Source organism: Leucoraja erinacea, chromosome 16 (assembly GCF_028641065.1).
Source record: "Leucoraja erinacea ecotype New England chromosome 16, Leri_hhj_1, whole genome shotgun sequence".
In the NCBI taxonomy this organism is placed as follows: Eukaryota; Metazoa; Chordata; class Chondrichthyes; order Rajiformes; family Rajidae; genus Leucoraja; species Leucoraja erinaceus.
The window spans coordinates 18,352,291-18,380,188 of NC_073392.1; the positions used below are offsets into that span (position 1 = coordinate 18,352,291).

At 42.5% G+C, this 27,898-nt stretch overlaps 1 protein-coding gene across 8 annotated transcripts in view; it reads right to left on the reverse strand.

The window, feature by feature from the left end:
• Positions 1-27,898, reverse strand: part of itpr1b (inositol 1,4,5-trisphosphate receptor, type 1b) — a 380,201-nt gene that overhangs the window by 115,139 nt on the left and 237,164 nt on the right. For all 8 annotated transcript variants that reach the window (XM_055647745.1, XM_055647746.1, XM_055647740.1 and 5 more), the window contains 7 exons: positions 25,157-25,340; positions 21,460-21,713; positions 10,045-10,245; positions 8,881-8,991; positions 3,485-3,580; positions 3,282-3,404; positions 101-208 (listed from right to left, as the gene is read on the reverse strand). In XM_055647745.1, the coding sequence (XP_055503720.1) occupies positions 101-208; positions 3,282-3,404; positions 3,485-3,580; positions 8,881-8,991; positions 10,045-10,245; positions 21,460-21,713; positions 25,157-25,340 (1,077 nt within the window). The remainder of the gene's footprint in view (positions 1-100; positions 209-3,281; positions 3,405-3,484; positions 3,581-8,880; positions 8,992-10,044; positions 10,246-21,459; positions 21,714-25,156; positions 25,341-27,898) is intronic.

A 27,898-nucleotide genomic window follows, 5' to 3' on the forward strand; every position in this document is an offset into this window, starting at 1 on the left:
AAACATCAGTGCATTCCTCTGTACAAACCAAGGTTGCAACTATGGATTTTGCAAATATGCCAATATCCCATGTATGCATATATTTTTTTTGCTCACTGACCTCAATCTGAGCTGTGTGTTTGGCATAATACTCCAAGGCTTCATCTCCTTCACCCATCTGACTGCCAGGTTTCAGCATTTGTTGAAGCTCTTTGTTATGACGTGCCAACTGCAAGAGTGAAGGAGATATTTTTGGGTTAGGAACACAGGACCAAACATGTCACATTCCTTAAAGCACGTTAAAAAGTTACCTAAAACACCTTATTTTAAAATATGTCCTATCCATTACCTCTCGACCACTGATCCTGCAGACATGGGATCAGCTGATAATGATATTGTTGAACTCTTTGATTTGTTGAACCCAGTTAATTTTCTTGACATAACGTCAATTTGCAGTGAATGTTAATCATATCACTGTCACGCTATCACTTCAGTAAATCTTGCTGGTGACACTCAAGAGGCCAGGCTGCTTTGGTGGAAAGATAAATAGAGTTAATGTATCAAGTCATTGGTCTTTCATCAAAACTAGGAAGGAGAGAACCTAGAAGTCCCTTGGCCTGCCTCTTGAATTCTCCATCCGTCTCCAAATTATCAGTCTGTGGCGCTGGTTCAGAGAGGTCCCAGGCACGCTTAAGGAACAGTGCCTCATCTTCCGCCTGGGCATCTTTCTGGGCTCAATACCAAATTCTTCAATTTCATATAACTTTGGTTCTGCCGGTTCGGTCGCCCATCTGCGACATTGATTCAGCTTGATAGTTTATTTTTTCATTTTATTTTCTCTTGCTCTGGGAGTGCAGGGCACGCCTAGCCTGACCTTGCAAACTTGTCTTCCCACTCTGCATTTCACAACTCTTACATTCTTTTGCCTACATTCTTACTTGTTGACTGCTCCCATTTCACTAAGTGATCAGCTAACATGAATTTCAGCTTATCCCCACAGTTTTACCCCAGCAGTGCCCTCCCTGCCAAACCTTCACTGCAGCATAATGAGCCTCTTTTCTCTTTTTCCAGATCTGATGAAGTTTCTTCAAACCTGAAACCGTTAATCTGTTTCTCTGCCCACAGATGCAGCCTGACCTGCTGAGTATTTCTACAAGTTTCTGTTTTTAATCTTACCAATGCGAGTCTTTAATCTTTTTTCCCCCACAGATGTTATGGTCAAGCCCCATTTTATTAATTGTTACTGCAACACAGATTAATATACCTGCACGTTAGCAAGGCAGACATACCACTGGCAATTAAAAGTAAATTAATAGATAAGTATCCAAATATTGACAAGCAAAATATTTCACTCTATCTTGGTACATATGACAATATTAAAGCAATAAAATGAAACGGGGGTTTTTCCCGAATCAGTGGCAGCAGTTTTCTTCTGGTGCCATACGATATGCTGGTGCATAAATTAAGAGCTCTTAGTATTAAAGGTAATCTCAACATGGATTGAAAACTGGCCGTCAAAAAGAAAAGAAAGAGTTGGAACAAATAGGGCCTTCTCAGGCTGGATGGATGGTACTAATAAAGTGTCCCTCGAATTGGTTCCTGGCTTTCAATTATTTATACCAATGACCTGCAATGAAACGCAAGGCTTCCAAGTTTGTTGATGATGTGTAAATAGGTGGAAAGCCACATTGTGGTACATTATGATTCTGCAACAGGGTATGGAGTGAGTGATATAAATGGGTTCATTTTTACAAATGTCCATAAGTTGATTTTATCCGTAAGACGGAAGATTTGTCCATACACGGACAATATCAGTCAGACGTACAGGTTTGTAGGTTTATTGGCTTGGTATAAATGGAAAAATTGTTCATAGTGTAGGATGGTGTTAACCTGTGGGGATCGCTGGTCAGTGCGGACTCAGTGGGCCGAAGGACGTGTTTCCGCGCTGCATCTCTAAACTAATAACCAAACTAAGATATGGGAAGCATATCTCTCCAATGGTAAGGTAAATGTAACTGGGTTTTAAAGATGCTGCCGAGGTGAACTTGATGATGTCCTTTCAAACTTAAAAAAGAACATCGAACAATGGTTGAATATTTGCTTCTTTCTGTCCTACACCTTATTTGCAACACTGAATATTCATGATTGGCATCCCTCAAAGCATTGGTGCATTTCCCAAGGTCTTGTGTTTTATCAGCATGAGATTCAGGTCAGTCAGGGAATGAAAGATCTCTATATAAAAACAATGTCTTGGGGTGCTGTTTATCCTGGTGTATTGGGTTGTGATCTTGCCCACTGTAGTTTACTCGAGGCTCTGATGACAAAACCATCACATGGTGATAGTTTCACACCTTTTAAAACTAGGATGACCAATTGGTGACCAACTTCAGAAAAGGTTGTAGTTGCGGGAAAATGGCTTGCATTTCAAATTGTTTTGCTTTGAAAAAATGAAGCTCATCCCAAGTGTTATATCACAGAGATAAGAGAGGATGTTGGAGGAATGGACGAGGTTCTACTTGTGGTATTGGAGAGATGGAGGTGGTAGTCAATGTGTACATTTGCAAGCAGAGGGCAACAATTTAGATGAAGAGAGTGGTAATTTAAGGGTGATTTGGTGAAAGCTCCCGTAGGTTTCAGTGCAGTTGTGGACGTTGTTACTGATACGCATATGGTGCTATTTTTTTTTAATTAGCTCTAGCTGGATGCAAGATTGTAGAAAAGTGAACAAAAGAAAAGTCAAATCAAGCCTTCCCTTGTGTGGGACAAATTGCACATCAAACCTGATATCAGGAAGGGAACACAAATGGGGTAGTCTGATGTGTGGAAAGATATTATGAGCATTTTACACAGATGAAAATTCAAAAGAAATATTTATCTGTATGACAGCAAATATTTAATATAGTGCACAATAAATAGCTTTCTCAACTAAAAAATAGAAATCAATTTCAGCTTTTCAATGAAAACAAAAATTGTAGAAACAGTCAACTGGTCATTCTCAAACGAGAATTGGAATTAACATTGGAGGTTGAAGGTCCTTCACTCAATTTCTCTTTCTTAATTCTGCTATGCTTCCAGTATTTTCTCCTTTTATTTCAGATTTCCAGCATCTGCATTTTCCCCTCATTTTCACCCAAGTCATGCCTTGGGACATAAGAAAAAAGTGGAAGAAATATATATTTTTAATCTTGAGCAGCGAGAGAGAAAACTAACCAACATCCTGTTGTTCCTGCCACTCCCACCAACACATCCTTTTCCCACCGCACGAACCTTTGGTGACCCCATGTTTAACGTCATTATTTTACCTGATGAGCCAGGATGTAAATGTTATGGCCAACATTCCTGGGTGAGGCAGCATGATCCTCACCGTCCTCTGTTTCCTCAAACTCCACCTCTCCCTGCAGATAGGCCTTCTTTATCACCTCCACCTTGAGAATAATTAACTTCATCAGCAATCGTACTGGGGGAGGCGGGAAATAATATTCAAGAAAAGTAAAGATCTCCCTACCAGTTCCTTGGGCCTCATGTTATAGAGTATTCTTTCTGCATTTTCACTGTCATGTCTACTTTCCATAATTGCCAGCAGCAGCTTGGATGCATTATTCTGTTGGAAAGAAAACACACCATGTCAGTGTCCTGATGACTGCTTTTTCTAGTGCCTGCTGCACTCTGACAAGAATGATGACATTTTAAGATTAACATCAGACTGCAAGGAACAAGTCAGGTGATCCCATAATGCATTATCCAGAATTACACCCAAACTAGAGGGTTAATAATTAACGTCAAATTGAGAGACTTAATGAATAGATGATAAAAGGTGCCATTCATGAAAAAAATAGAATGCAGAACAGTACATTCACACAGGAACAGGCCTTCAGCTCACCACATGCCGATCATGATGCCAACCTAAATTAATCCCATCCGCCTGTACATGGGCCATATCCTATTTCCCGCCTGTCTCAATGTCCCTTAAACAGGTTAATCTACCTGTTATAGTCACCTTACCCAGCAGCATTCCAGACATTTCACAAAATAGCCTTAAATCTCTCAGTTACAGTTCTATGAAAATTAATTTAAATCAAGTATTTCACTTAAAAGAGATTTAATTTCCATCCGGCAGCACAGCACAAGGATGGGGCTGTATAAATTCATTCCATTGTTGTCAGTTCTTCTTCTGCTCAGGCAGTCCCTTGGGTTTGAGGACTTGCTTCCACTCTGTACCAAAGTGATTTCATATCGTAGCACTTACATTGCAGTTAAACACATTTTGCAGTTATTACGTTGCTTGCTGGGGTAAGTCGAGGTGGATGATAAGACCAATGTGAGAACTGCAGTCGGCCACACACAGGATGGATTGTGGCTGATGGTGTGCATGGGTCAATGGTTGCTCTGTCCACCAGGGCAGCTGTGTACTCCCCATGCATGAAACATAGAAAATATGTGCAGGAGTAGACCATTCGGCCTTTCGAGCCAGCACCACCATTCAACATGATCGTGGCTGATCATCCTAAATCAGTACCCCGTTCCTGCTTTCTCCCCATCTCCCTTGATTCCATTAGCCCTAACAGCATGGTTTTGATGTTCCTCATCAGCATCTCAAATTACCCGTCTCAACTTTGAGCGGTTTTATTAACATTTTGAAAAACATCCCAAAGACTTTCAGGAGTCAGTATAATTTCTTCAGTTATCTCTGTCCCTTTCTGTGATGTTATTCCTGACAATCCCAACCTAAAGAGAATCCTTGGTATTCCATGCATCCATCAATATTGGAAACATGCATTATTGGCCCGTCAGTTGTCCTTGGATGCAGTTGAAATAGCAAGCATTACCTGAGAATTTCATCACCAACGTATATATTCACTGCTTCCTGTAACAAAGCTGCATAGATGACATTCATTTTGAAAATCCAGATAAATTATGTCAAGTAACCCAGCAATTTTGATTGCCTGTTTAGTATCTCTGCCTTGCTTATGGTTGTAGACTGATGATGATGGCAGGCATTTATGAATGCAATGTGCTCAGGGCTTGAGGTCAGAGTGTAGTTGGGGGGGGGATGGACAGCACCCCAAGGTTGGGATCAAACCTGGTTACCTGAAGCTGTGAGACATCTTCACTGACTGCTGCCACAGTTCACACCAATGTTATCAATGAAAGTAATAAAGAACAGCAGGAAGAATAACGCTAACTTGGATGGGATGTTTTTCAAAATGTTAATAAAACAGAGGAGCCATTAATAGAATGGAAAAATAAATAAATAAATAAAGCCCAAGATTCAGTGTTAAGAATGTAGCTTTTCTCAAAAGAGAGATCTGGATTTTGATATATGGTGCATGTACTGAATACTTACAAGCAACATAATAGCTAGAAATTATTGTTAATTACTATGGATGCACAATGATACAAAATGCAGTGGCTACACTGGACAGACGTCAAATTAAACTGGCTGGCAAGAAAAAAGAAATGTACCACTTTGGAGGAATGAAAGAAAATGTATATTAAATAATAACATTATTAGATAAGTCAAAATATTACAAAGGAAAAACAAAGGACAAGGACATTTCTTGTCACGTACACCTTTGGTGTAGTGAAATTTGAGTCGCCATTTGCAGCACACCAATAAAAATAAGACACAACATTAAAGAAGAATTTAACACCAAACATAAAAACATCCCCCCACAATGGTTCCCACTGTGAGGGAAGGCACAAAGTCCAGTCCTCTTTCCCTTGTTCACCCATGGTCAGGGCCTATTAAGGCGTCCACAGTCGCCGCAACAGCGGCCCGATGTTACAGGCCCTCTCGCTGGATGATGGAGCTCCGGCATCGGGAGAACACTCTTCAGCGGCTTGGGAGTGTCTGGAATGGCCACTTCCTACCCGAGACCGCGGCTCCCCAAGTCCACATGCCGCGCTGGTCGGAGCTCCGACACTGGCGATCTCGGCGAGAGATCCCAGGCTCCACGGTGTTTGAAAGTCAGCGCCGCCCCGCAGCTGGACGCTCCGCAACCACAGCTCCGAGATGTTGAAGTCGGCGGTCTCAGCAGCTACCGAACTTACCACACGGCGACCTAGGTAAGTCATCACCCGCTCCATGCTGATACTACACCGCCGAAGCTGAGGCACTGGCCGGTCCCAGTAGGAAACGCCGCTCCAGTCCCGGTGGTAGGCTGTGAGAAAGAGGCGAAGATGCGGCTCGGAGGAAAACTGCATCTCTGACCAGGTAGGAAAAAATAAATTCCCCCCTCCCTCCCCCTCTTCTTTCATTTGTTGGGGTTAAAAAAATACCATCAATATCGTTCTATCAAGGTCATGAGGGGACACTTGCTAAAACAATATATTAATATATTCAGTTTACCAGAATATTGCCTGGATTAGAGGGTATTAGCTATAAGGAGAGGTTGGACAAACACGCGATTGTTTTGTTCTCAAATGGAGAATGAGGGGAGACCTGACATAAAAATATAAAATGATTAGAAGCATGGATAGGATGGACAGTTAGGACTTTTCTTCGGGTGGAAATGTGAAAGACTTTAAAGTGACAGGGGCAAGTCTAAATGAGATGTGTGTTAATGAGATAGTTTAGTTTAGTTTAGTTTTAGTTTAGAGATACAGCGTGGAAACAGGTCCACTGGGCCGTGCCGACCAGCGATTCCCGCACATTAACACTATCTTATACCCATTAGGGAGAATTTTTACATTTACCAAGTTTTTTTTGTTGCACACAGAGTGGTAGGTGCCTGTAACACACTGCTAGGGGTTGTGGTGAAGGCAGATAAAATAGTAGGTAGACAAACAAGCTGGAAAAACTCAGCGGTGAGGTGGCATCCATGGAGAGAAGGAATAGACGATGTTTCGGGTCGAGTCCCTACTTCAGTCGAGACCCTTCTTCAGATAAAATAGTGGTATTTAAGAGGATTTTAGATGGGCACACGGACATGCAGGGAATGGAGGCATATGGATCATGTGCAGGCAGGGGAGATTTGTTTAACTAGGCATCATGTTCGGAATGGACATTGTGGCCCAGCAGACCTGTTCCTGTGCTGTACTGTTCTATGTTCTAATAGCAGTTGTCAGCTGCGATGAGAGACAATAATAGAAACGTGTTTTTTTAAAGACAAAACAGTAGATTTAAAAACAAATTCATTTTTTTGGTGACAGCGCAAGCCAGGGCACAGCATTTCCACTGGTCATAAGTCAGTAATTAGAGTATCTAATTACAATACTGGAAACATTTGGAGCATATTCATTTACCGAGTTGTCATGACATAGATTAGAAGAACTGGGGAGGAAGCATAATTCATAACAGCAGAGAGAATAAAAGAAAAACATTTCAGAGAAAGGAAATATGGTTACCAGGCAAAGATTGAAAATTTTAATTAAAAGGACAGCACTGTGGAGACCAATGTAAGAGCCATGGCTGAATAAACTTCTACTGTGCTGTCAGATTTTAATTTAGTGTTTTCACAGGCAAACGCGGGAACCTAGTGACTAATAAAGCTCCACTTACAATAATTAACATATTGACATTTCAAACAATTATATATTTGGTTTCATATCACACAACTTTCAAAAAGAAAATCTTCTAAGTTCTGGAGAAGTAACATAGCTTAGTCTGATTATAGAGGATTCTGAAAAAGATTTAAAGATAGACTAGTAAATAGTGCCGTCAGTTCTGTTGCCAGCTACATCCAATGTTCACAGTGGCTCAGCAGTAGAGTTGCTGTCTTAAGCGCCAGAGAACCAGGTTCAATCCCGACTACCAGTGCTGTCTGGACAGAGTTTGTACGTTCTGCCCATGGGTTTTCCCCGGGTGCTACAGTTTCCTCCCACACACCAAAGATGTGCAGGTTTGCAGATTAATTGGCGTAGGGAAAAAAAATAAAAATTGTCCCTAGAGTGTGGAATAGTGCTTGTATATTCGGATCGCTGGTTAGCATGGACCGAAGAGCCTGTTTCTGCTCTGTATCTCCAAACTAAAATAATCTGTCTTTACATTTGCTGGGCGTAATCAATGGTACCAACAGTGGGATTTAACTATCTGGTGATTTAATGATCATAGGGTTTTGCACATATCAGATCTGTGGTTCACTGCCTTTTATCCTCAATATTTTCCCTTCTCCACTGAAAGCAACAGCTGATTTGGATGTACTACAGACTCTCACCCCTACTTTCTCACCCCTTATCTCCAGTACACACTAACCATCTGAGAGCCTCAGTGGCAGGCCATGGTTAATGGCTGCCTTTGACTGTGTGGAAATACCAAGTGATCATTTACTTTTCCTAGTCTGAGGACCAGCAAAGTCAGGAACTGATTTAACGTTGAATACAACAGGTATATTCAGACACTACACTTTACTTTTAAACGTAAGAGATATAGTGTGGAAACAGGCCCTTTGGCCCACAAAGTCCACGCAGATCAGTAATCACCCCGTACGCTAGCATTATCCTACACACTGGGGACAATTTACAGAAGCCAATTAACCTACAATTCTGAACATCTTTTTGGAGTGCGGGAGGAAACTGGAGCACCTGGAAAAAACTCATGCGGTAACAGAGAGAAGGCACAAACTCTGTACAGACAGCACCCGTAGTCAGGATCAAACCCGTGTCTCTGGCGCTGTGAGGCAGCAACTCTACCACTGCCCCTCCATTTTATTGTCCCAGCATAGTATTCAGTTTCACTGAAATCGATGGAAATAAATACCGGACAGGACAAATACAAGGCTACCAATACGATGGTGCTCCACATTAATATCCATTACAGACCAATAACTGCCCTCCCCAAGATTAAACAATTTAACAGAGGATTGGAATGCTAGGTTTGTAGGTCTCCCAATAACATATCTACACCATTAGGAAAGACATTTAAGAATTAACTAATCCATTTTTTCAGCCCACACTACTTACCTTCAGTTCTAGCACAAGGTCCATTCTCTTCTTTCCCAGTGGGTTGATATCATTAAGAATTAGTGCAATGATGATGTCTATTCCATTTGATTCATGGGTGGCAATGCAGTTCTGTGTAAAAAGATTACAAGATAACAATTTTATTATACTCCCTCTTCCAAATTGGAGAACAGCAGCTCAGGAAAACCAAGACATTTCTTTACCAATGCTCCCATTTATGGAAACAATACTGAAACAACCTATACTTGAAACCTGAGATTTGTTAACCAGCTGCCTGCGAAGAAAGTAACAGGATTTCATACACCCCAGCAAAGGGGATTGAGCCATTTAAATCATGCATGGCTGTAGTCAGTCTTAGTTTAGTTTAATTTAGAGATACAACGCAGAAACAGGCCCTTCGGCCCACTGAGTCCATGTTGACCAGCAATCCCTGTCCACTAACACTATCCTACACACACTAGGGACAATTTACAATTATACCAAGTCAATTAACCTAAAAAACCTGTATGTCTTTGAAGTGTGGGAAGAAATCAGAGATCCCGGAGAAAACCCACGCAGGTCACGGGGAGGACGTACAAACTCTGTACAGACAGCACCCATAGTCAGGTTCGAACCCGGGTCTCTGGCGCTGTAAGGCAGCAACTCTACCGCTGCACCACCGTGCCGTCCTTCTCGTTACTAATTATAATGGCGGAAAATGGACTCTTGACTGACCAAGGAGTCTGTGGATAGACACAAAAACCTGCAGTAACTCAGCGGGACAGACTGTATCTCTGGAGAGAAGGAATGGGTGATGTTTCGGGTCCAGACCCTTCTTCAGACTGAAAGGAGGCTATGGGTTAATTTCCCACTTTAGAGGTCCAGGAACAGAATCCAAGCTGTGACACTTCGATTGTAACATTGAAAACATTGTCATATGAATCAGTTCATGTGATCTAATCGAAATTTTTTTCCCTTCAAACGATTATGGATGGAGAGAATGACGTTAATAGGGCTCCCTGTGCAGCAAACTGTTGGGATTTGCACACATGTGTAAGCATGCTCACGGACGTGGCTGAACCTACTGCAAGTAATTCTGGATCACCAACAAATAAAGTCTTCTCAAGAAAACAAAGCAGCATTAACGGTGTTCCAGCAGTATCTGGGTGTGAGTGCAATGGATACCTGGTTCTCATGGCAGGGCCCTTGACAATATTCAGTCAAGCTTTCCAGTGTCTGGTTGATGAGGGCCACGTTCTTTTCATTGATGTAGAGTCCCAAAAGGCCCAGCCCACCAGTGGTGCTGCCACAGATGCAGTCCAGGAACTGCAGTGTCTCACAGACCAGGTTATAATTAGTCTTGTTGTTCTGGCAACGCAGGAAGTTCTGAGGGGAGATAAGAAAAATAAAAAAATCAGGAGTGATTAATATGTTCTATAATTTCTTATTTGATTGCATGTTACAGCTAGAGCTCCTGTTGAATTCTTGGTTGCAATTCCTCCGTCCATTTTCAGACGGATTGTCACAGGGTTAAAAACAATCAGATCGATGAAATGAGAAACTGGTACACACCTTGAAAAATAAATCTCTGGCAGGGGAAAGTGATAATATAACTGAATATTATAGCATTCATTTCTGGCTAATGTTTATCTTTCGTTAACTAACATGGATCATTACTTGTTACTTCATATGCTCATTACTTCATTGTGGTGGGAACTTTCTGTGATAAACTGGTGTCTTTTTCTCCATTTTCTCTACAGGGGCGCGCTTAACGGCCTCGGTAGAGTTGTGATGGATCTTAAGATTGGGAGTGGAACCACAGTAAAGCAAAGACTCTTTCCACTCAAGCGTACTGGTATATTAATCAAAAGTATAAACTAAATAGTGCTCAAACAGTCACACCGTTAGGGATCCTATTTTTATTTATTCGAGGAATGTGGGCTTTGCTGGCTGATCCAGCAATGAATTGTCCATCTTTAACTACGTTCATGGCATATCACGGAAGAGCATCATCTGGTCATGCACAGCATTCACCAAAATTCCTGGTTAGGCAACAAATATTTACAGATCAAAACACATTCCATTGAATTTATTGTTAAAAATGCCCAGCCAATAGTTAATAACCATTGTATTTCTGAATTACTTTTCATTTCTAAATATTTAGTTTGTATGCCTAAATGATTCCATAAGCTGATATACATCCAACAACAATTTAGTAAAAAAAACAAAATGCTGGAGTAACACAACAGGTCAGGCAGCATCTCTGCAGACCATGGAGAAGCAGCTTCTCGGGTCAGGACCCTTCTACTGACTGAAGGCGGCCCCATCATGAAACGTTTCCTACGCATGGTCTCGAGAGATGCTGCCTCACCCACGGAGATGCACTAGCAGTCAAGATTCCAGCATCTCCAGTTCCTTGTGTCAATATGTCAAAAGAAATTGCCTATTAACGTCACATCAATCTTGACTTAGCATTTCCTGGTGTAACAGGCTTGTCATGCCAGTGCTGGATTAAAAAAAACTCCCTCATATACATTGCTGCCCCAGGGCTACAGGTTGCTTAGTCATCCTCAGTTCACTTTCTTGCTCCAGGTCATGTCTGGGAGAGCAGTCAAATAATTATCAGTGATGAGGAAGTTACAATGGAAAAAAAACCCCACTAGTCTACTGATACACAGAATGCCTTCACACTGTGAACTGTCAGACAGGCCAACTACAAGCCAATTGTCCTTGTAGTACAGGTGACCCTGCGATACAACAGTTTGAAAACCAAAAATCCGCCCTTGGGGAAATTCACAAAAGTCCCGATCCAAAACCTCACCTTCCACTTCTTCCAGAGACGTTGCCTAACCGGTTGAGTTACTCCAGACCCACTGAGTTACTTCAGCTCTGTGCATTTTTAAAATATCCAATATATTGAATTAAAATTTGCTCTCGAGAATTTTATGTGAAAAAGGTAGATAATCGCAACTTTTTTTTTCAACCCTTAATTCTTGGTGCATGCTCAGATGACGTGCCTTCAATGTTACAGAAAAGTCCGATATCAGTTTATTGTCATAAACAGCATGTTGCAATGAAATTCCTTGCTCACTTGAAGCTCAGAGTACAGAGTATACAAACAGTAATGATAAATACAACAATAGATAATACCTGTGCAAAGCAACAGAATGATAAAAAAGAATATAAAAAATACAACATAATAATAATGGAATGAAGTGGAGTTAAGAGAAGAGTGTTAAAAGAGTGATTGGTTAGGGAGTCTGAAAGCAGTTGAGAAAATAGCTTGTTATTTCCAAATTAAAATAGGTGGTATTGTATGCAGCGAAGATGGTCATCAAGAATTATAGTGGAATTTTAAATGGCTGGGCAAGCAGGCCAAGGAGAAGCAAATGGAATTTAATTCAGGTAAGTGCAAATTAATGCATTATTGGGAAGACAAACTAGGGCGGGAACTTCCCAGTGAATGGCAGGGCGCTAGGGAGTGTGAACTAGAGTGTGAAGTACATAATTCCCTAAAAGTGGCATCACAAGTAGATCAGATGGTGAAGAAGGCTTTTGGCACCCTGGGCTTCATCAGTCAGGGAATTGAGTATAGAAGCTAGGACATTATGTTACAGTTGTAGAAGACCCTGGTGAGGCCACACTTGGAATATTGTGTTCAGTTTTGGTCAGCCTACATGAGGAAAAATGTCATTAAGCTGAAAAGAGTGCAAAGATTTATGACTATGCTGCCTGGATTTGAGGGCCTGAGCTACAGGGAGAGGTTGGACAGACTAGGACATTATTCCATGAAACACAGGAGACTGAGGGAAGATCTTACAAAATCATGAGGGGCAGAGATAGGGTGAATGCACATAGACTTTTCCCAGGGTTGGGGAATCATGAATTTGACAGCATTGGTTTACGGTGAGAGGGGAAAGATTTAATAGGAACCCGAAGGGCAACTTTTTCACACAAAGTATGGTGGATATATAGTACGCGCTGCCAGGGGAAGTAGCTGGCAGGTACTATAACAACATTTAAAAGCCATTTGGACAAGTATAAGGGACAAATGCAACTGGCTTGAATGGGGCATCTTTGTCAGCATGGATGAGTTGGGTCGAAAGGCCTATTTCCGTGCTGCGTGACTCTCAGTCCGAACATTAGAGATTTCTAGATTCCGTATCTCCTCCCAGAAAATAGGAGGGAGAAAACGGTATGGCCAGCATGGCAGGGATCCCTGATAATATGTCTAACCTTCCTGATGCAATGCACCATGAAGATGGACTGGATGGAGAGAAGTGACAAGCCTGTGAAGGACTGGGTTGTATTCACCACTCTCTACAGGTTAAGATGGTCAATAGCAAAGCAGTTGCCATAGGTACTCGGGGCTACTCGTGGACATTTTTCAACATGCTGAAAAAACGTCCCGACTTACCTGATGCCCCGAGTACCTATGGCTGGCATTACGAGCTGCTCCGAAATATCTACGGACGCCTACGGCCTCCTACGGACTCACTTCGGACATTCTCCGAGTTTGAAGCAAGGGGGAAAACTCGGGAGAATTCGTGAGTAACTCACGAAAGTGGGACAGGTGCTTCAGGATGCTGATGATATGGATGTCAAGGCACGATGCTGTTGACCATTTCTACAGCAGCTCACTTTATGTTAACAGTTTTGTATTCGCTCCCATGCTTCCTGAGGACAACAGCCAACTCTGTTGTCTTGTGATGTTAAGGACTAGGTTAGACACAAAAAGATGGAGTATCTCTGGAGAGAAGGAATATGTGGTGTTTCGGGTCGAGACCCTTCATCAGACCAAGTCTAGGTTTGGCCGAAAGACTAGGTTGTTGTCCTGACACCATGACCCATGGTTCTTGATTTGGTTCCTGAAATTTGTCTCATTTCTGTCCAAGAAGACCAAGGAGCTCATTGTAGACTTCAGGAAGTCTAGGGGCGGCACGCACACCCCCATCCACATCAACGGGATGGAGGTGGAACATGTTTCCAGCTTCAGGTTCCTGGGGGTCAACATCTCCGATGACCTCTCTTGGATCCACAATACCTCAACTCTGATCAAGAAGGCTCACCAGCGTCTCTTCTTCCTGAGGAAACTGAAGAAGGTCCATCTGTCTCCTCAGATCCTGGTAAACTTCTACCGCTGCACCATCGATAGCATCCTTACCAACTGTATCACAGTATGGTGTGGCAACTGCTCTGTCTCCGACCGGAAAGCACTGCAGAGGGTGGTGAAATTGCCCACGCACTACTCCCCAACATTGAGTCTGTCCAAAGCGCTGTCTGCGACTGCCAGCATCGCCAAGGACTGCTCTCACCCCAACCACCCCCCACCCCCACCCCCCCCCCCCTCCCCCCCCCCCCCCCCCCACAGGAAAAACACTATGTCTGTATACATGTAAAAAGATATATTTATTGAAATCATAATCTATGTCGCTCTTCCAGGGAGATGCTAACTGCATTTCGTTGTCTCTGTACTGTACACTGACAATGACAATTAAAGTTGAATCTGAATCTGAATCATCAGTGAAATTAAAGACTGATCTGGCATTTTACTTGGCCAAAAAATGAACCAAAGTACTGGAGTATCTCAGCAGGTCAGGCAGCATCTGTGGAGAGCATAGCTGGGTTACATTTTGGGTTGGGATTCTTCTGACCATATTAGGAGCAGAGCAAGGGACTGCACACCACTCTGAGGGTCACCAGTGTGGAGGATCAAGGTGGAGGAACTGTTATGACTAACTCTAACCGACTGAGGGCAAGAAGCCCAGAAGCCAGTTGCAGATGAACATCCCAAGGCCAATGCCGAGTAGTTTAGGGAAGATCTTATTTGCAGCCTTTTTAGACTGAAGAAGGGTCTCGACCCGATACGTCACCAATTCCTTCAATCCAGAGATGCTGCCTGTCCCGCTGAGTTACTCCAGCATTTTGTGTCTATCTTAAGTTAAAGTATGCTTTAGGAGATGTGCTGCAGAAATGGTTGTTCCTGATGAAACCAAGTGGGACATAGGCAATATTAATGTGCCCGTGAATGTGGTGTTTCAGTATTTCATTATTGCTACTGAGCTCAATATGCAAAGATACAGGGACGATGTATCCCTTGGATAGGATGCCCAGCCCAGGGGTCACACTCACAGATAAAGTCTGCTCGTTATGCGTTGAGAATATTAGGCATTTCTTCATCTAGAAGCTGGTGCAATTTGGGAATTGCCCACCCAAGTGCCATGTGGAGACAGTTATTCTGGACAGAGATCTCTAGATACTACGGGAATCGAAGGATGAGAGCCTTGCGTGGGCGAATAGCCCGGAGGTGAGAGACAGTAATTATCTTGTTGAATGACAGAGCAGTCATGAAGCGCTTAATAGCCTTCACCTAATCTTATGTTCATGGTTTTTGCTCCCCCCCCCCCCCCCCCCCCCCCCCCCCTTGCCCAATCCCTCAAATATTATACGCATTTCTAACATGTTTGAATTTAAATCAAGGACAATTTTTTTATACATTGAGAGGATTTTTAATATTTGAACATGATCTTGACAGGCTGCTGGAACAATGTTCTCATTAAAAACATCATATTTCATTATTCTAATTCTGTAACCCCGTGCACTCATCTTTCTGTGGAGAATCAGTAATTTTTGGAAAATGACTGATTGTTACTCCGTGAAAATTTGGTTCTTTACTAGTTGACAGAGCAAATCAAGTCTGAGCAACTTCACAAGAGTAAAGGCTTCACTGTCTACCCCTTTATCCATTCTGTATTGTATATTATCTGTAACATGAAAATAATTCTTCAGTTTCAGGTATTCCAACATCATTGACCGCCCAAATTCCTCCCACCCCCCACTGAAAACCTTTCTTTCCACATTCCCTACTCCATCACCCAGTTCCTTCCTCTTTGTCCACCTTCACCTCCATCCACTCATCACCCTTGCTTGTTTCTCTGTATTCCCCATCCCCCCCCCCTACCCCTCCACCCCAACCTCTGTCCCAGTTCCCGTCTTCCCACCAACCCAATCTTTGGTTCTATGCTTCATTTTCCACCTTTCTTTCTGATTAGATTCCACCATTAGCACCCTTTTGTCTTCTCTACTCATCACTTCCAGCCCTGTTTATCTTCTCTATCCTTCTCTTCCCCACCTGCTTCATCTGCCAATTAACCTCTCCTTACCTGGACCCAACAATCATTTGCCAGCTCTTGCCAACCCTTACTCCCTAATTTGTACCAGCTTTCACCCATCTACTCCATCTGTCTGAAGAAGGGTCCAGACCTGAAACAACGCATGTCCATTTCCCTCCGCAGATGCTGCCTGATCTGATGAATCCCTCCAGCAGCATGTTTTTTTTAGCTCAAGACTCGAGCATCTGTCATCTTGTGCCTGCATGAAATTACTTTGTTTGCTCCTTCCCTGTTCCAACAATTGGTCTTTACGCTGAAACATTGACTCTCATTGTTTCTCTTTCAGTTGTTTTGGCAGCATCTGTGGAATGATTCCAGCATCTGATTTTCATTGACCATTTCTACCTCTTACGCAAATTAACAGTTTGTGCCCTTTCTCACTTCCCCCATTTTGCACGCTTATAATTCATGCAGGTGCCATTTCCTCTTGTCCTGTTCCTGCATTTATTCGGCAAACTGTTGGGGGTTTTCCCATTTTTCACCACTAATATCGATTTGTGCATTGAACTGGTCTTTTAAGTAGCAGAGCTTGTGTTGGCTTCTTTCCTGACATTTACATTTCTCATTCTTTAAAGCGAGCAGTCTAGAGGGATTTAAAGAGGAGATAGACAATTTTTTGAAATATTAGGGAATTAAGGACAATGGGGAAATGTGACAAAAGAGTCTAGATCTGTGGCAGATCAGAGTCATGTTGAATGGCAGTGTAGGTTTCAATGCACTTTTGGTCTCTCAGATGGACTCAAAAGTCTAATTGATTAAAAAAATACATCTATTGATGCTCCTGCACACCTCATCAGTGATGTATCCTGGGGTCATTGGGTATTTCGGGTCTTTCAACATCAGACACCCTCACCCAGGCGACCCAGCCGTGGTTGATCAGACCATGATGTGTTCAGTCCTCTCCATGGAACTCCTATCCTGATCCAGAGCCATCTCGAGGCCTTCTCCGCTGCCTCTGTGGTGTTCTTCATGGCTCTTCTCCTCTCCATTCCGTTGATGCCGAGCGCACTCAAGGCTTTGTTTAGCGATTGCCCTGCAAAGCCTCTGCAGCCAACCTCGATGGGCATACACCTTGCCTTCCAGCCCTGCTTACGGCAGTCTATGACCAGCTCTTCATACTTGGTTATCTTCGACGTCCTCGTCCAACTGAAGCCAGACCGCTGTCCTGCAGGCCTGTGGCCATTTGACTCAAACCTTCTACGGAGGTCTGTTCTGAGGGACTTGGAGGCTTCGGGCTCTATGGGGTGTTTCCGGGCACGGCTCCTCCTGCGTCTCACCAAGTCAAGTCAAGTCAAGTTTATTTGTCACATACACACACGAGATGGGCAGTGAAATGAAAGTGGCAATGCTCGTGGACTTTTGTGCAAAAGACAAACAACCAAACAAACTATAAACACAATCATAACACACATATTATTTTACATAATAAATAATGGAAGGAAAAACGTTCAGTACAGTTAGTCCCTGGTGAGATAGGCGTTTACAGTCCGAATGGCCTCTGGGAAGAAACTCCTTCTCAACCTCTCCGTTCTCACCGCATGGCAACGGAGGCGTTTGCCTGACCGTAGCAGCTGGAACAGTCCGTTACAGGGGTGGAAGGGGTCTCTCATGATATTGTTGGCTCTGGAGTTGCACCTCCTGATGTATAGTTCCTGCAGGGGGGCAAGTGAAGTTCCCATAGTGTTCGTTCGGCCGAACGCACTACTCTCTGCAGAGCCTTCTTGTCCTTGGCAGAGCAATTCCCAAACCAGATGGTAATGTTCCCGGACAAGATGCTTTCCACCGCCGCTGCGTAGAAGCACTGGAGGATCCTCGGAGACACTCTGAATTTCCTCAATTGCCTGAGGTGGTAAAGGCGCTGCCTTGCCTTACTCACCAGTGCTGAGGCGTGTGATGACCATGTCATATCCTCGGAGATGTGGACTCCCAGATATTTAAAACAGTTCACCCTATCCACAGGATCCCCATTTATCCTCAATGGAGTGTACGTCCTCAAATGATGTGCCCTCCTAAAGTCCATGATCAGCTCCTTTGTTTTTTTGATGTTCAAGAGGAGGCTGTTATCCTGGCACCAGAGTGCTAGACCAGCCACCTCCTCCCGGTAGGCCTTCTCGTCGTTGACCAGGTAAAATACCTGTGCGATGTGACACTCCCTCTCCCTCCAAACACTTCATCTGGGTCTGGTGAATCTTCAGGCCTCGGCCATTCTTGCAGACCTTTCCACATCTGCATTTGATACTCATAGTCGGTTGTCCAGAGCCATTAGTCGTTATCCTTTGATCCATCAAAATGGGGTGCTCATCCCCCCCCCCCCCCCCCCCCCCCCCCCCCCCCCCCCCCCCCCCCCCCCCCCCCACCCACCCTCGGCTTTCGGGGGTATTTTTCCATGTTTTTTTTTCGGAAGCATGATTTGGGTCTCCTCCTCTCAGAGGATGCAGTTTGGGCTGCCAACCCACCCTGCCCCAGTTGCCGTCTTTCCGAGCTGTCCACTGTCTCTCCAGTCGTCACCACCCTATTCTTGGTTGCGATAATAGTAGAACGAGTAACAGAGGTGTTATGCTCAGTGTGTTACCAAAATTTACCCTTTGTTCGTCACTTAAAGATTTGATCACCTGGGTATTATTTTTTTTCCTCAGGCATATCCCCGGTCAAAGATAACTTGTTTGTGCTCAGTTAGGTGGGTCCACGAGGAGACTGATGCCAATATGGAAACATATGGTGCTGGCTCGAAGGGTCGAATGGCCTACTGCTGCACGTATTGTCTATGTATCTACTCTTCCAGAATATGGGACAGGAGAGTGGGAAGTTCGCACAACTGTGTTTTCCTTCCATTGTTTACACTGGGCTTCTGTGTTCTCTCAAGGAATGGACGCGAGGTTCTCAGTGCCACCCTGAATCCTCCACCACTTTGTGGAGTCATTTTCACACTGTTTGTGGACACCTATTGTATGTAAATTGGTTATCATTTTTCACACATTTCAAAAGGCGCTTCTCTAATTCTAAAGTGCTTTGGGATATCTTAAAATGGATGTAAAAGGCACTGAATGAATGGAACCCTGAAATAATTCCCAAACAGATTTGATCCACAATTGACAGCTAAAGGAAAAGTACATCAGTTGGTAAGCAAGTCACTTTTGCCTTGGTTTAGCAACAAACATGACCCACTGTATTTTGCTATAGTTCATGGAGATGGCCACTGCAAAACTATTACCTCATTCATATTTAGGCAATTCTTTTGGCATACATATGAAGGGCAAGACAATATCCCCTGGAGTGTTTTCTATTGGTCTTAAAGATAAGGACATTTCAGTGATGGCATGAGTTAGAACCAATTGTTGAAATAATCAAATGATGTTTCTTTATTACCTAGGTATAAGACTGCTATGTATCAAAATAATTAAAATCTTGACTGCGTGTTTACTGCAAGATTTGTGATCTTCAAATTATTTTTTCCATAATTGATCAAAGGCTGCATTGAGAGCAGAGGTGAATTTTATCATCAATATGTGCCTTCACCGCACTTTTTGGGGACAAAATTAACTGAAGTAGTTACTTGAACCAGAAGCATCCAAGAAAACTAAAGTTGTAATTATGCATCACTAGCTTCTAATATATTTATTCAGCATAAAAAAAGGTTCATTTGTTTTCCCAAAAACAGAGATGAACTTCATCTGAAATCTCAAAAAGGGAAGATCTTGCAACATTATATAAAAACAAGCTCCTTTTTTTCGTTTGTCTGTTTTGTATTTACTATTTTGTTACCAAGCTAAAATACGATGATTAACACCTTTTGGTGTCTATTGATTAGTATTTCAATCATAACCACAGACTTATTTGATCAAAAAATTGACGCAATGACTTCACTAAAGCATCCTACTTTACACCACCAACCACAAAGTGTTTTAGAGAGTCAAGAGAAACTGCAGATGCTGGAATACTGAGCAAAGAACAAAGTGGTGGAGCAACTCGGCGGATCAGGCAGCATCCGTGGAGGGAATGGACAGACGATGTTTTGGGTCTGGCCCTCCTTCAGACTTCTCTAGGTAGTTCTCTGGGAACAGTTTTTAACCAACTAATAACTGGATAAATGCATTGTAACTCAGGAACAAAATGATTTTATAAACTTGCAATGTAATGTTTATATTAAAGGCATTATTTAACCTGGGTGCTTTCATGTGTAGGAATGTATGCCATCAAATTGCAGCCTGCACAATAACCACAGGGGGATTAGAAATGCAAAAGGTGTAGAGGGCTGTGTGCCAAAAATGCTGGTAAATGAGATTAGTACAAACAGGTACTTAACGGTCTGCATGATCACTGTGGGCCAAAGGGCCTGTTTCTTTGCTGCATAACCCTTAAATAAAAAGTGTTTGTGGTGAAGAAAAGGTACTGCTGAACCAATTAATCTGAAATAATCACTAAACTATTCTTCTCAATCTGTTAAAACATCAGATACTTCTTCTTGCCAAATCCAAATATTAAATTGATTTGCCCACCCAGTTTTCTTAAACAGATTACAATTCTATTTGGATAGCTATTTCAAGAACATTTACAAACATGTTAAAACAAAGATAATTGAAAACTACACACATCAAACCTCCATTAGTTGGTTGGACTAGCAATTATATAGGATCCTTGCAGTAAATTGAATGGTTTGAATCATTAATTGATTTTACGTACTTTAAATATAAAACCTGCTACAATGAGCTCTTAGCTAAACACAATAGCAGCAATTAAACTGTGCAGAGTTATGCTTCCTTTATTATGAATAAAGCTAACTTTCCTCAAGATGCAAGCAGCAGTCAAATCATGAGATATTTATGCATAACTGCAAAAAGAGTCCCAGAGCTTTGCAGAACAGTCAGAATATGCTGTGTTTCATATGGGCACAATTGTCAACATACGTATTATAAAATGTTTAAAATAATAGTTAAAAATACATACTCCAAATCCTACATATCATTGAAGTCTATTTTAGCTGATAGTGTTTCCCCTCTATGTGCGAATTATAAAATTAATCAGCTTTGAAATATTTTCCTATGATGTTAGACTTCATGCCAACCCACAACAATATCAACGCTGAGAATCGCACACAATGAATTTGGGTAAATTGGCTGCATCACAATTTATGTTAAATGTAGAAAAGTTTTTAACAACAAACTTTGGAAGAGCCTCCATCAGAGCTCCATACTGAAACATTTGTAATTTATGCCCCATTGGTTACCGAAAGACCAAGCTAAGGAGAGCTGCCCATTCTATACTTAACTGAGCATTTTCAACAGAGACCTTATTGCCACACACAGTTCTAGCTGGGATGTGGCAGATATCAGGAATGCAAACTCATCTTAAGTACTGATTTCAATTTTGATCACAACAAGCAAAGTGGACACAACACAAAATCTAGCTTTCACGACCGGTTATGTTTTACCTGGAGGTCTCGGTTATGGTTTTCGCAGAGCAGCTGCATGAAGCGAAGAATTGGTTGCATGATGGCTATCACGGCACTCATCTCCCCATCGTCCTTGTTCTTCTCTCCTGCGGCTGGGTTGCCATCTGCACCAGGGAAGTGGTCCTCTGGATCAGCTTCCCTCCGGAAGGTGTTGTAGGCTTTCCGCGTGGCAGCAGAGGCCTCCAGCAGCTGTTCTCGTACCTCATCGCTAAGCTGTGCCGGAGGGTCTTTGGCTGCATTTCAACACCAGAAAGACATGATTAGCCATGGACTGGTCATCACTCTATGAGTGGGGCGTGCCTAAACTATAGAGGGAGCAACGAAGATTCACCAGAATGTTGCCAAGAACTGGAGGGCTCGAGTTGTAAAGAGAGAATGGATAAGCTGGATCTGTTTTCCGTGCAGCAAAGAAAGCTGAGGGGTGACCTCATAAAGGTTTATAAAATCAACAGGAGTATAGAGAGGGTAGAAAGTGTCTAAAACTAGAGGGTACTGGTTTACGTCGAGAGGGGAAAGATTTGAAGGGGACCTGGGGGCAGGTTTTCCTACACAAAAGATGGTGGGTACAGGGATTGAGGCAGGTACAATTACAATAATGAAAAGACATTTGGACAGCTCCATGGATAGGAAAGGTTTAGAGAGATATGGTCCAAATGCATACACCTGGGGCTCCCTGAGTAGGCACCTTGGTCAGGATAGGTGAGTTAGGCTGTAGGTTCGGTTTCTGTGCTGTATGGCTATGACTCAATGAGTTGGCTGGAAATAGTTCTCTTCGGCCACATTGAAAGAGCAAGAACAAAATAATTGCAGAAACAAACACATTGAGTATAATAGCCAGGAAGACACGTTGCAGTTGTATAAATCGTTTTGGTTAGGTCGCATTTGGAGAACAGTAAACCCTTGTTTTAATGAACCCCTTTTAATGGATTTTGGTTATAGAGGACTGACCTGCCGATGCCATCCTCAGCTCGCCCCGCCTTCTCTCCGCTTGCAGCGACTGTGATGGAGAAGCGGTCGGAGGGTTGGCGCTGTTGTTGCAGTGGAGGCTGGGCAACGCTCCCCCTCCTCTCACCAGCTGCCACTTCTTCCTTGGTTTTATATCCTCTGCCGCTCCCTTGCCAGAAGCTCCATTCGCTCGGCCTCTCCACCCCCCCCCCCCCCCCCCCCCCACCTCCTCACCCTACTCCACCAGCAGCAGCTAGTGAGAGGGGAGGGAGCACTAGAGTGACCGAGTGCATCTTGTCGTTGGCAGCGGCCAGAGGAGAGTTGTCTCCGGCCAGGTTCTACTACACGAGCCGCTACCACGGCCACGTCAACATGTTAAGAAGGGCTCGGTGGTGCAGACCAGCAGCATTGGCGCCTAGTTTAAATGGGTAATGACACAAAGTGCTGGAGTAACTCAGCAGACTGAATCAGTCTGAAGAAGGGTCCCGGTGTTACCAGAGATGCTGACTGATGGCAGTTATTCCAGCACTTTGTTCTTTTTGCATTATCCATCATCTGCAGTTCTTTATTCCAACTACATACAATGATAATACCTTACTTGGTTAAAGCTGACACTCAGCAATAAAGGAAACCATCCTCTCCCACCCCCACCCATGTTCCATTATAAGGAGGATTTTCTGCAGAAATTATTGCAGGAATTTAAGGAGCGCACAGCAGTGCAGCTGGTAGAGCTGTTGTCTCACAGCACCAGACACCCGGTTCCATCCTGACCTTAGGTACTGTCTGTATGGAGTTTTCATGTTCTCTCTGTGGCTGTGGGTTTCCTTTAGTTTACTTTACTTAGGAGGGACAACGTGGAAACAGGCCCTTTAGCCCACCGGATCCACACCAACCAGCGATCACCTACACACTCATTCTATCCTACATACCAAGGGCAATTTACAGAAGCCAATTAACCTACAAACCTGCATGTCTGTGGAGTGTGAATGGAAACCGGAGGAACCGAACAAAACCATGCAGTCACAGGGAGAAGGTGCAAACTCCATACAGACAGCACCCAGAGTCTTTCTTGTTCAGTCTTGTGCATTGACTTGCCAAAACTATGTAGACTACTTCAAGTTTGTGATTTCCATCTTCAGATCTGCAAACTGAATCTTCAATGACACATTGCCAATTTGGCAATTACTGAATCCGGCCAATTGAATTAATAATACATTCTAACACCTAGTATCAGAATAGTCTTGTAGCACTGGTAATGAATGTCAACTGAATTAATCACTGTGGTTCCAAGGTTCATCTGCTGGTCAACAACTGTGAGCGTATGGCAGGTACACCCAAAATCAACACTGTGACATTGTTGTGGGGACTCCAATATATATTTGATGCATTGATGATCAGTTTTCTTGATTAAGAATGCATTTTTAAAATTCTGGCAATGCTGATCTGTCACAAACATTATATGTTCATCTTGAGGTGGCAGTCTCCATAGCACAAGGGTTTTCAGTGCAGTACTGAAGTGAATAGTGATGTTAATTTTAATGTATTAAGAAAATAAAATCTTCTTGGTCAAATCATGGTGTTAGAGCAGGAGTAATCAAAGGGGAAGGCTGTGTCAAAAATCTATTCTGCAATGTTCTTGCCAATAGAATGAACAATGCAACTACATTCTCCAATATTTCAAGTTCTGAAAACATGTTCGTGTGCTGCACAAATACGTAGAAGAAGATATAAAGAATAATTAAAAATAAACAGTGACAGTTAGGGATGACACATAAACCATTAATAATAAAACATTATTGATTAAATGTGTGAATTAAATAAAATACCAGAGCAAAAGGAGGCTACATATTTTTGTACACAAAGTCTATCTACATCAAAACTGCAACCAGAAATGTTATATCTTTCACCTGTTTCTGCCTCAATGAGTATTAATGCGGACTGTAGCAATGATTCACCCCTTCACAAAATGCCGGAGTAACTCAGTGGGTCAGGGAGCATTTCTGCAGAAAAGGAATAGGTGATGATTCGGGTCGAGACCCTTCTTCAGACTGAATGTCAGGGTAGAGGGAAACTGGAAGTATGAAAAGGTTCAGAACTAGTCAGAGCTGGCACTGATAACCAAGGAAAGGTGGAGCCCATAATGGTCGAATGTTGGCTGTGGAAGAGGTGATAACAAAAGGATATATGGATGCAAACAGTGGAACTAGCAGGATAAATAGGATGGGGGAGGGACAGAGAGTCATCCTGCTATTTCCACTATCTCTAGTTTCCCTCTCCCCTGACTGTCTGAAGGAGGGTCTCGATCAAAACATTCCCCATTCCTTCTCTCCGGAGTTGCTGCGTGTGTCACACTGAGTTACTCCTACATCTTGTGTCTACATCTGTTTCCATGCCTTCCTATTGACTGTGGTCTTGCTCAGTTCTCTGAACATTTTGCTCTTCTTCATTTCCCTGAACTAATTTGCATTTTATATGTTTATTTACAACCAGAACAGCTTTTAAATCTGCTACAGGGCATTTAAGGTTGATTCATCTGCAGTAAAGGAACCACTATAAACAAACTGCACGGGCACCCCGAAACAGACATTTAAGTGCTACTTTCTAAAATCCTTCACCAAATTAGCAGCTTCACATATAATTAAAATGAATAATTAGTTCCTGTTTTAGGTTTATAATGAATACTTAGTCAAAAAGCACTGGAGTGTACACCAGTTCCATGATTGGGTCTCACCTCTTCTTCGTACAGGCACATCTCTCTCTGTAGATTCACCGTCTTTCTTTTTATTACCGAGGTCACTGGTATTTACAGTCACTGTAGCTTTGATCTCTTGTTGTGCAAGCTTCATACGGTCATAAAACACCTTGAAGAATTTCTCTGACTTCTTGTCCTCCATCAAACGGCAGTAAAACGAATGCTGTCGAGTGAGACAAGGGGTTCAGATTTCAGTGTACAGGATGGTGCGCATTACTAATTCAACAACAACATGCACTTATGGAGCACTCGCAACACAATGTCCAAAGAGATTCACAGACGAGCTATCAATAACATTTGACATCAAGCCTCGGAGATATTCGGATGGTTAATCTAAACACTATTCAACAAGGTAGGTTTTTAGGGTTTCAATTTAGAGTTGGAGAGATTTATGGAAGGAATTGAACAGCCCATCCTAATCGACTGATGGTTCAATCGCCAATTACAATTGCCACTCATGGGGTGCTGAAGGCCAGTCCAAGTGTCCATTGTTGGAGTTGTGCTGAGGGTAATAATATTAAATATAAACTGCTCCACATGTAGACATCGCTTCAATGTGGAGCTGATATCAAAATCCACTCAGACAATGGGAGATTCACAACCAGGTTCCTAGTTTAAGGTACATTTAGCCATGAATCACCAGCGGGTGTGGAAGGAACTACACTTGCATATTTAGGTATACTTCTGAAGAAGATGTTGGTGAGGTAGTATGTTGCGCAGTGCACACGGAGATAGACTAAAAGAAGCTAAACTTGGTATTAGCTTGGTATTATGACTGCAGAAGTCGGCACCTGGTGCTGGCATGAAGGAAGCTGTGTAAATATTTCATTCACCAGCACTAATCTACCTCAAAGTTGAGCATGATATTTCCCCCCTTTCATAGACTCCATCATGTTCAGAACGCTAATAATTATGCTCATTTTCACAAAATCTACGACAGCTGTTATCCATCGCATATTTTGAGATTTCCATAAAATCATAAGCACCACTTCTGCTCGGAAACAAGACTGATGCAAGTCCAGCATAATCTGAAGCAGTTCTTTAAATCAGGAACAATCTCACAGAACATGCCAATTCAACGTTAGGTTTTAAATTTATAAGAATTATTTTCAGGCTTGAAAACTCAGCTGTTACCTAATTTCAAACAGTTGAAGGCTATTGGTATTTAAAAAAGACACAAGGATATGCGAGCAATTGTGAGATGAGGGGGTTGGAGTAGAGAGTGTGGGAAGAGTGAGATAGAAGGGAAAGCTCTTGCTATTTTTATTTCAGATTGAAGCAAGAAGGTGTGAAGAACTTCAGCACAGATTATACACATGTAAATAATGATTCAAGCAAATGGTGCCTGATTTTCTGAATGATTCCAACATTTTGTGTTTCTATTAAACAAATGTAATGTTGTGCTTCCTGCTACCACCCTCATCACTTAACACTTGGGATAAAAATAAATGTTTTGTGGAACTGCACATCCCTTGGAGATTTTCCACGTGTAGCAACGTTTCACTGAAATGATGCACAGTATGATCAGGTTTGGCATTTGCTTTACAAATAGTTGAGGTTGTGCAGGTCATGCTGTTCACCTTGCCACTACCTTTAAAAAGTCCTGACAAATAAGAGATTAATTAATTTTTCCAGCCATTATTATCCAATTCCTTTGGCTTGAAGTAGATCAATAGGGCAGATCACACAAATTATGGACTGGCATTAAAAGCCACTCGAACTCAATGGAAAGAAATGAAAATAACCTGCCAAATTCGACGTTGAAATGAATTACTGCTGGGTTTGGTCTCTCAAAAATCCAATGAAATTTAAAGTCTTGGTTCAAATTTGAAATCCAATGTAAAATTTGTACCCATGTGTAGAAATATAGTAACAAAAACAAAAGCACTTTTTCATGTAATATCTACCATGCTGCATTGTACTGCAGAAACCAGTTCTTCATTTAATTAGATTTCATATTTCTTTTAAGAAGAGGTTAATAGTTTCTTGAACCATAAAGCAAATGATGAATCGTACAATGATTAACCAGGCAGATATTGAAGCAAGTGTGTTTCAGCCTTATGGCACATCATTGGAATCACGTTTCATTGTTTCAAACATGAGAAACTGGGATCACAGTTTAGGATGTGCTGGACAGTAAATCAAAGAGTTTGTACTGGGGGTGTTTAGTTTAGTTTCATTTTGTTTGGAGATGCAGCGCGGAAACAGGCCTTTCGGCCCACCAAGTCCGCTCCGACCAGCGATTCCCGTACACTAACACTATCCTACACAGAGTAGGGCAATTTACAATTTTACCGAAGCCAATTAACCTACAAACCTGTACGTCTTTGGAGTGCGGGACGAAACCGGAGCAACCGGAGAAAACTCACACAGATCACGGGGAGAATATGCAAATTATGTGCAGACAGCACCCGTGTTCAGGATCTTATCCGAGTGCCCAGCGCTGTAAGGCAGCACCTCTAGCGATGCGCCACTGTGCCGCCCACAAATGTGGAGTGTTACAGATGGGAACAGACTGCAGAGAAGGCTATCCTTGACCACTGATGAACCATGATTACTAGGAGCACAGAAATCAGTCAAACGTTGGAGGCAGTGAACTAAATTAATTACCAGCCTCCGCCTCTTGATCCCCACAAGAAAGTTTTAAAATCTTGTTTTAACTCTAGTCGTGAATATATATTGAGCTGGCTGGACAGAATTCATTAAAGAACCAAGCGTGTT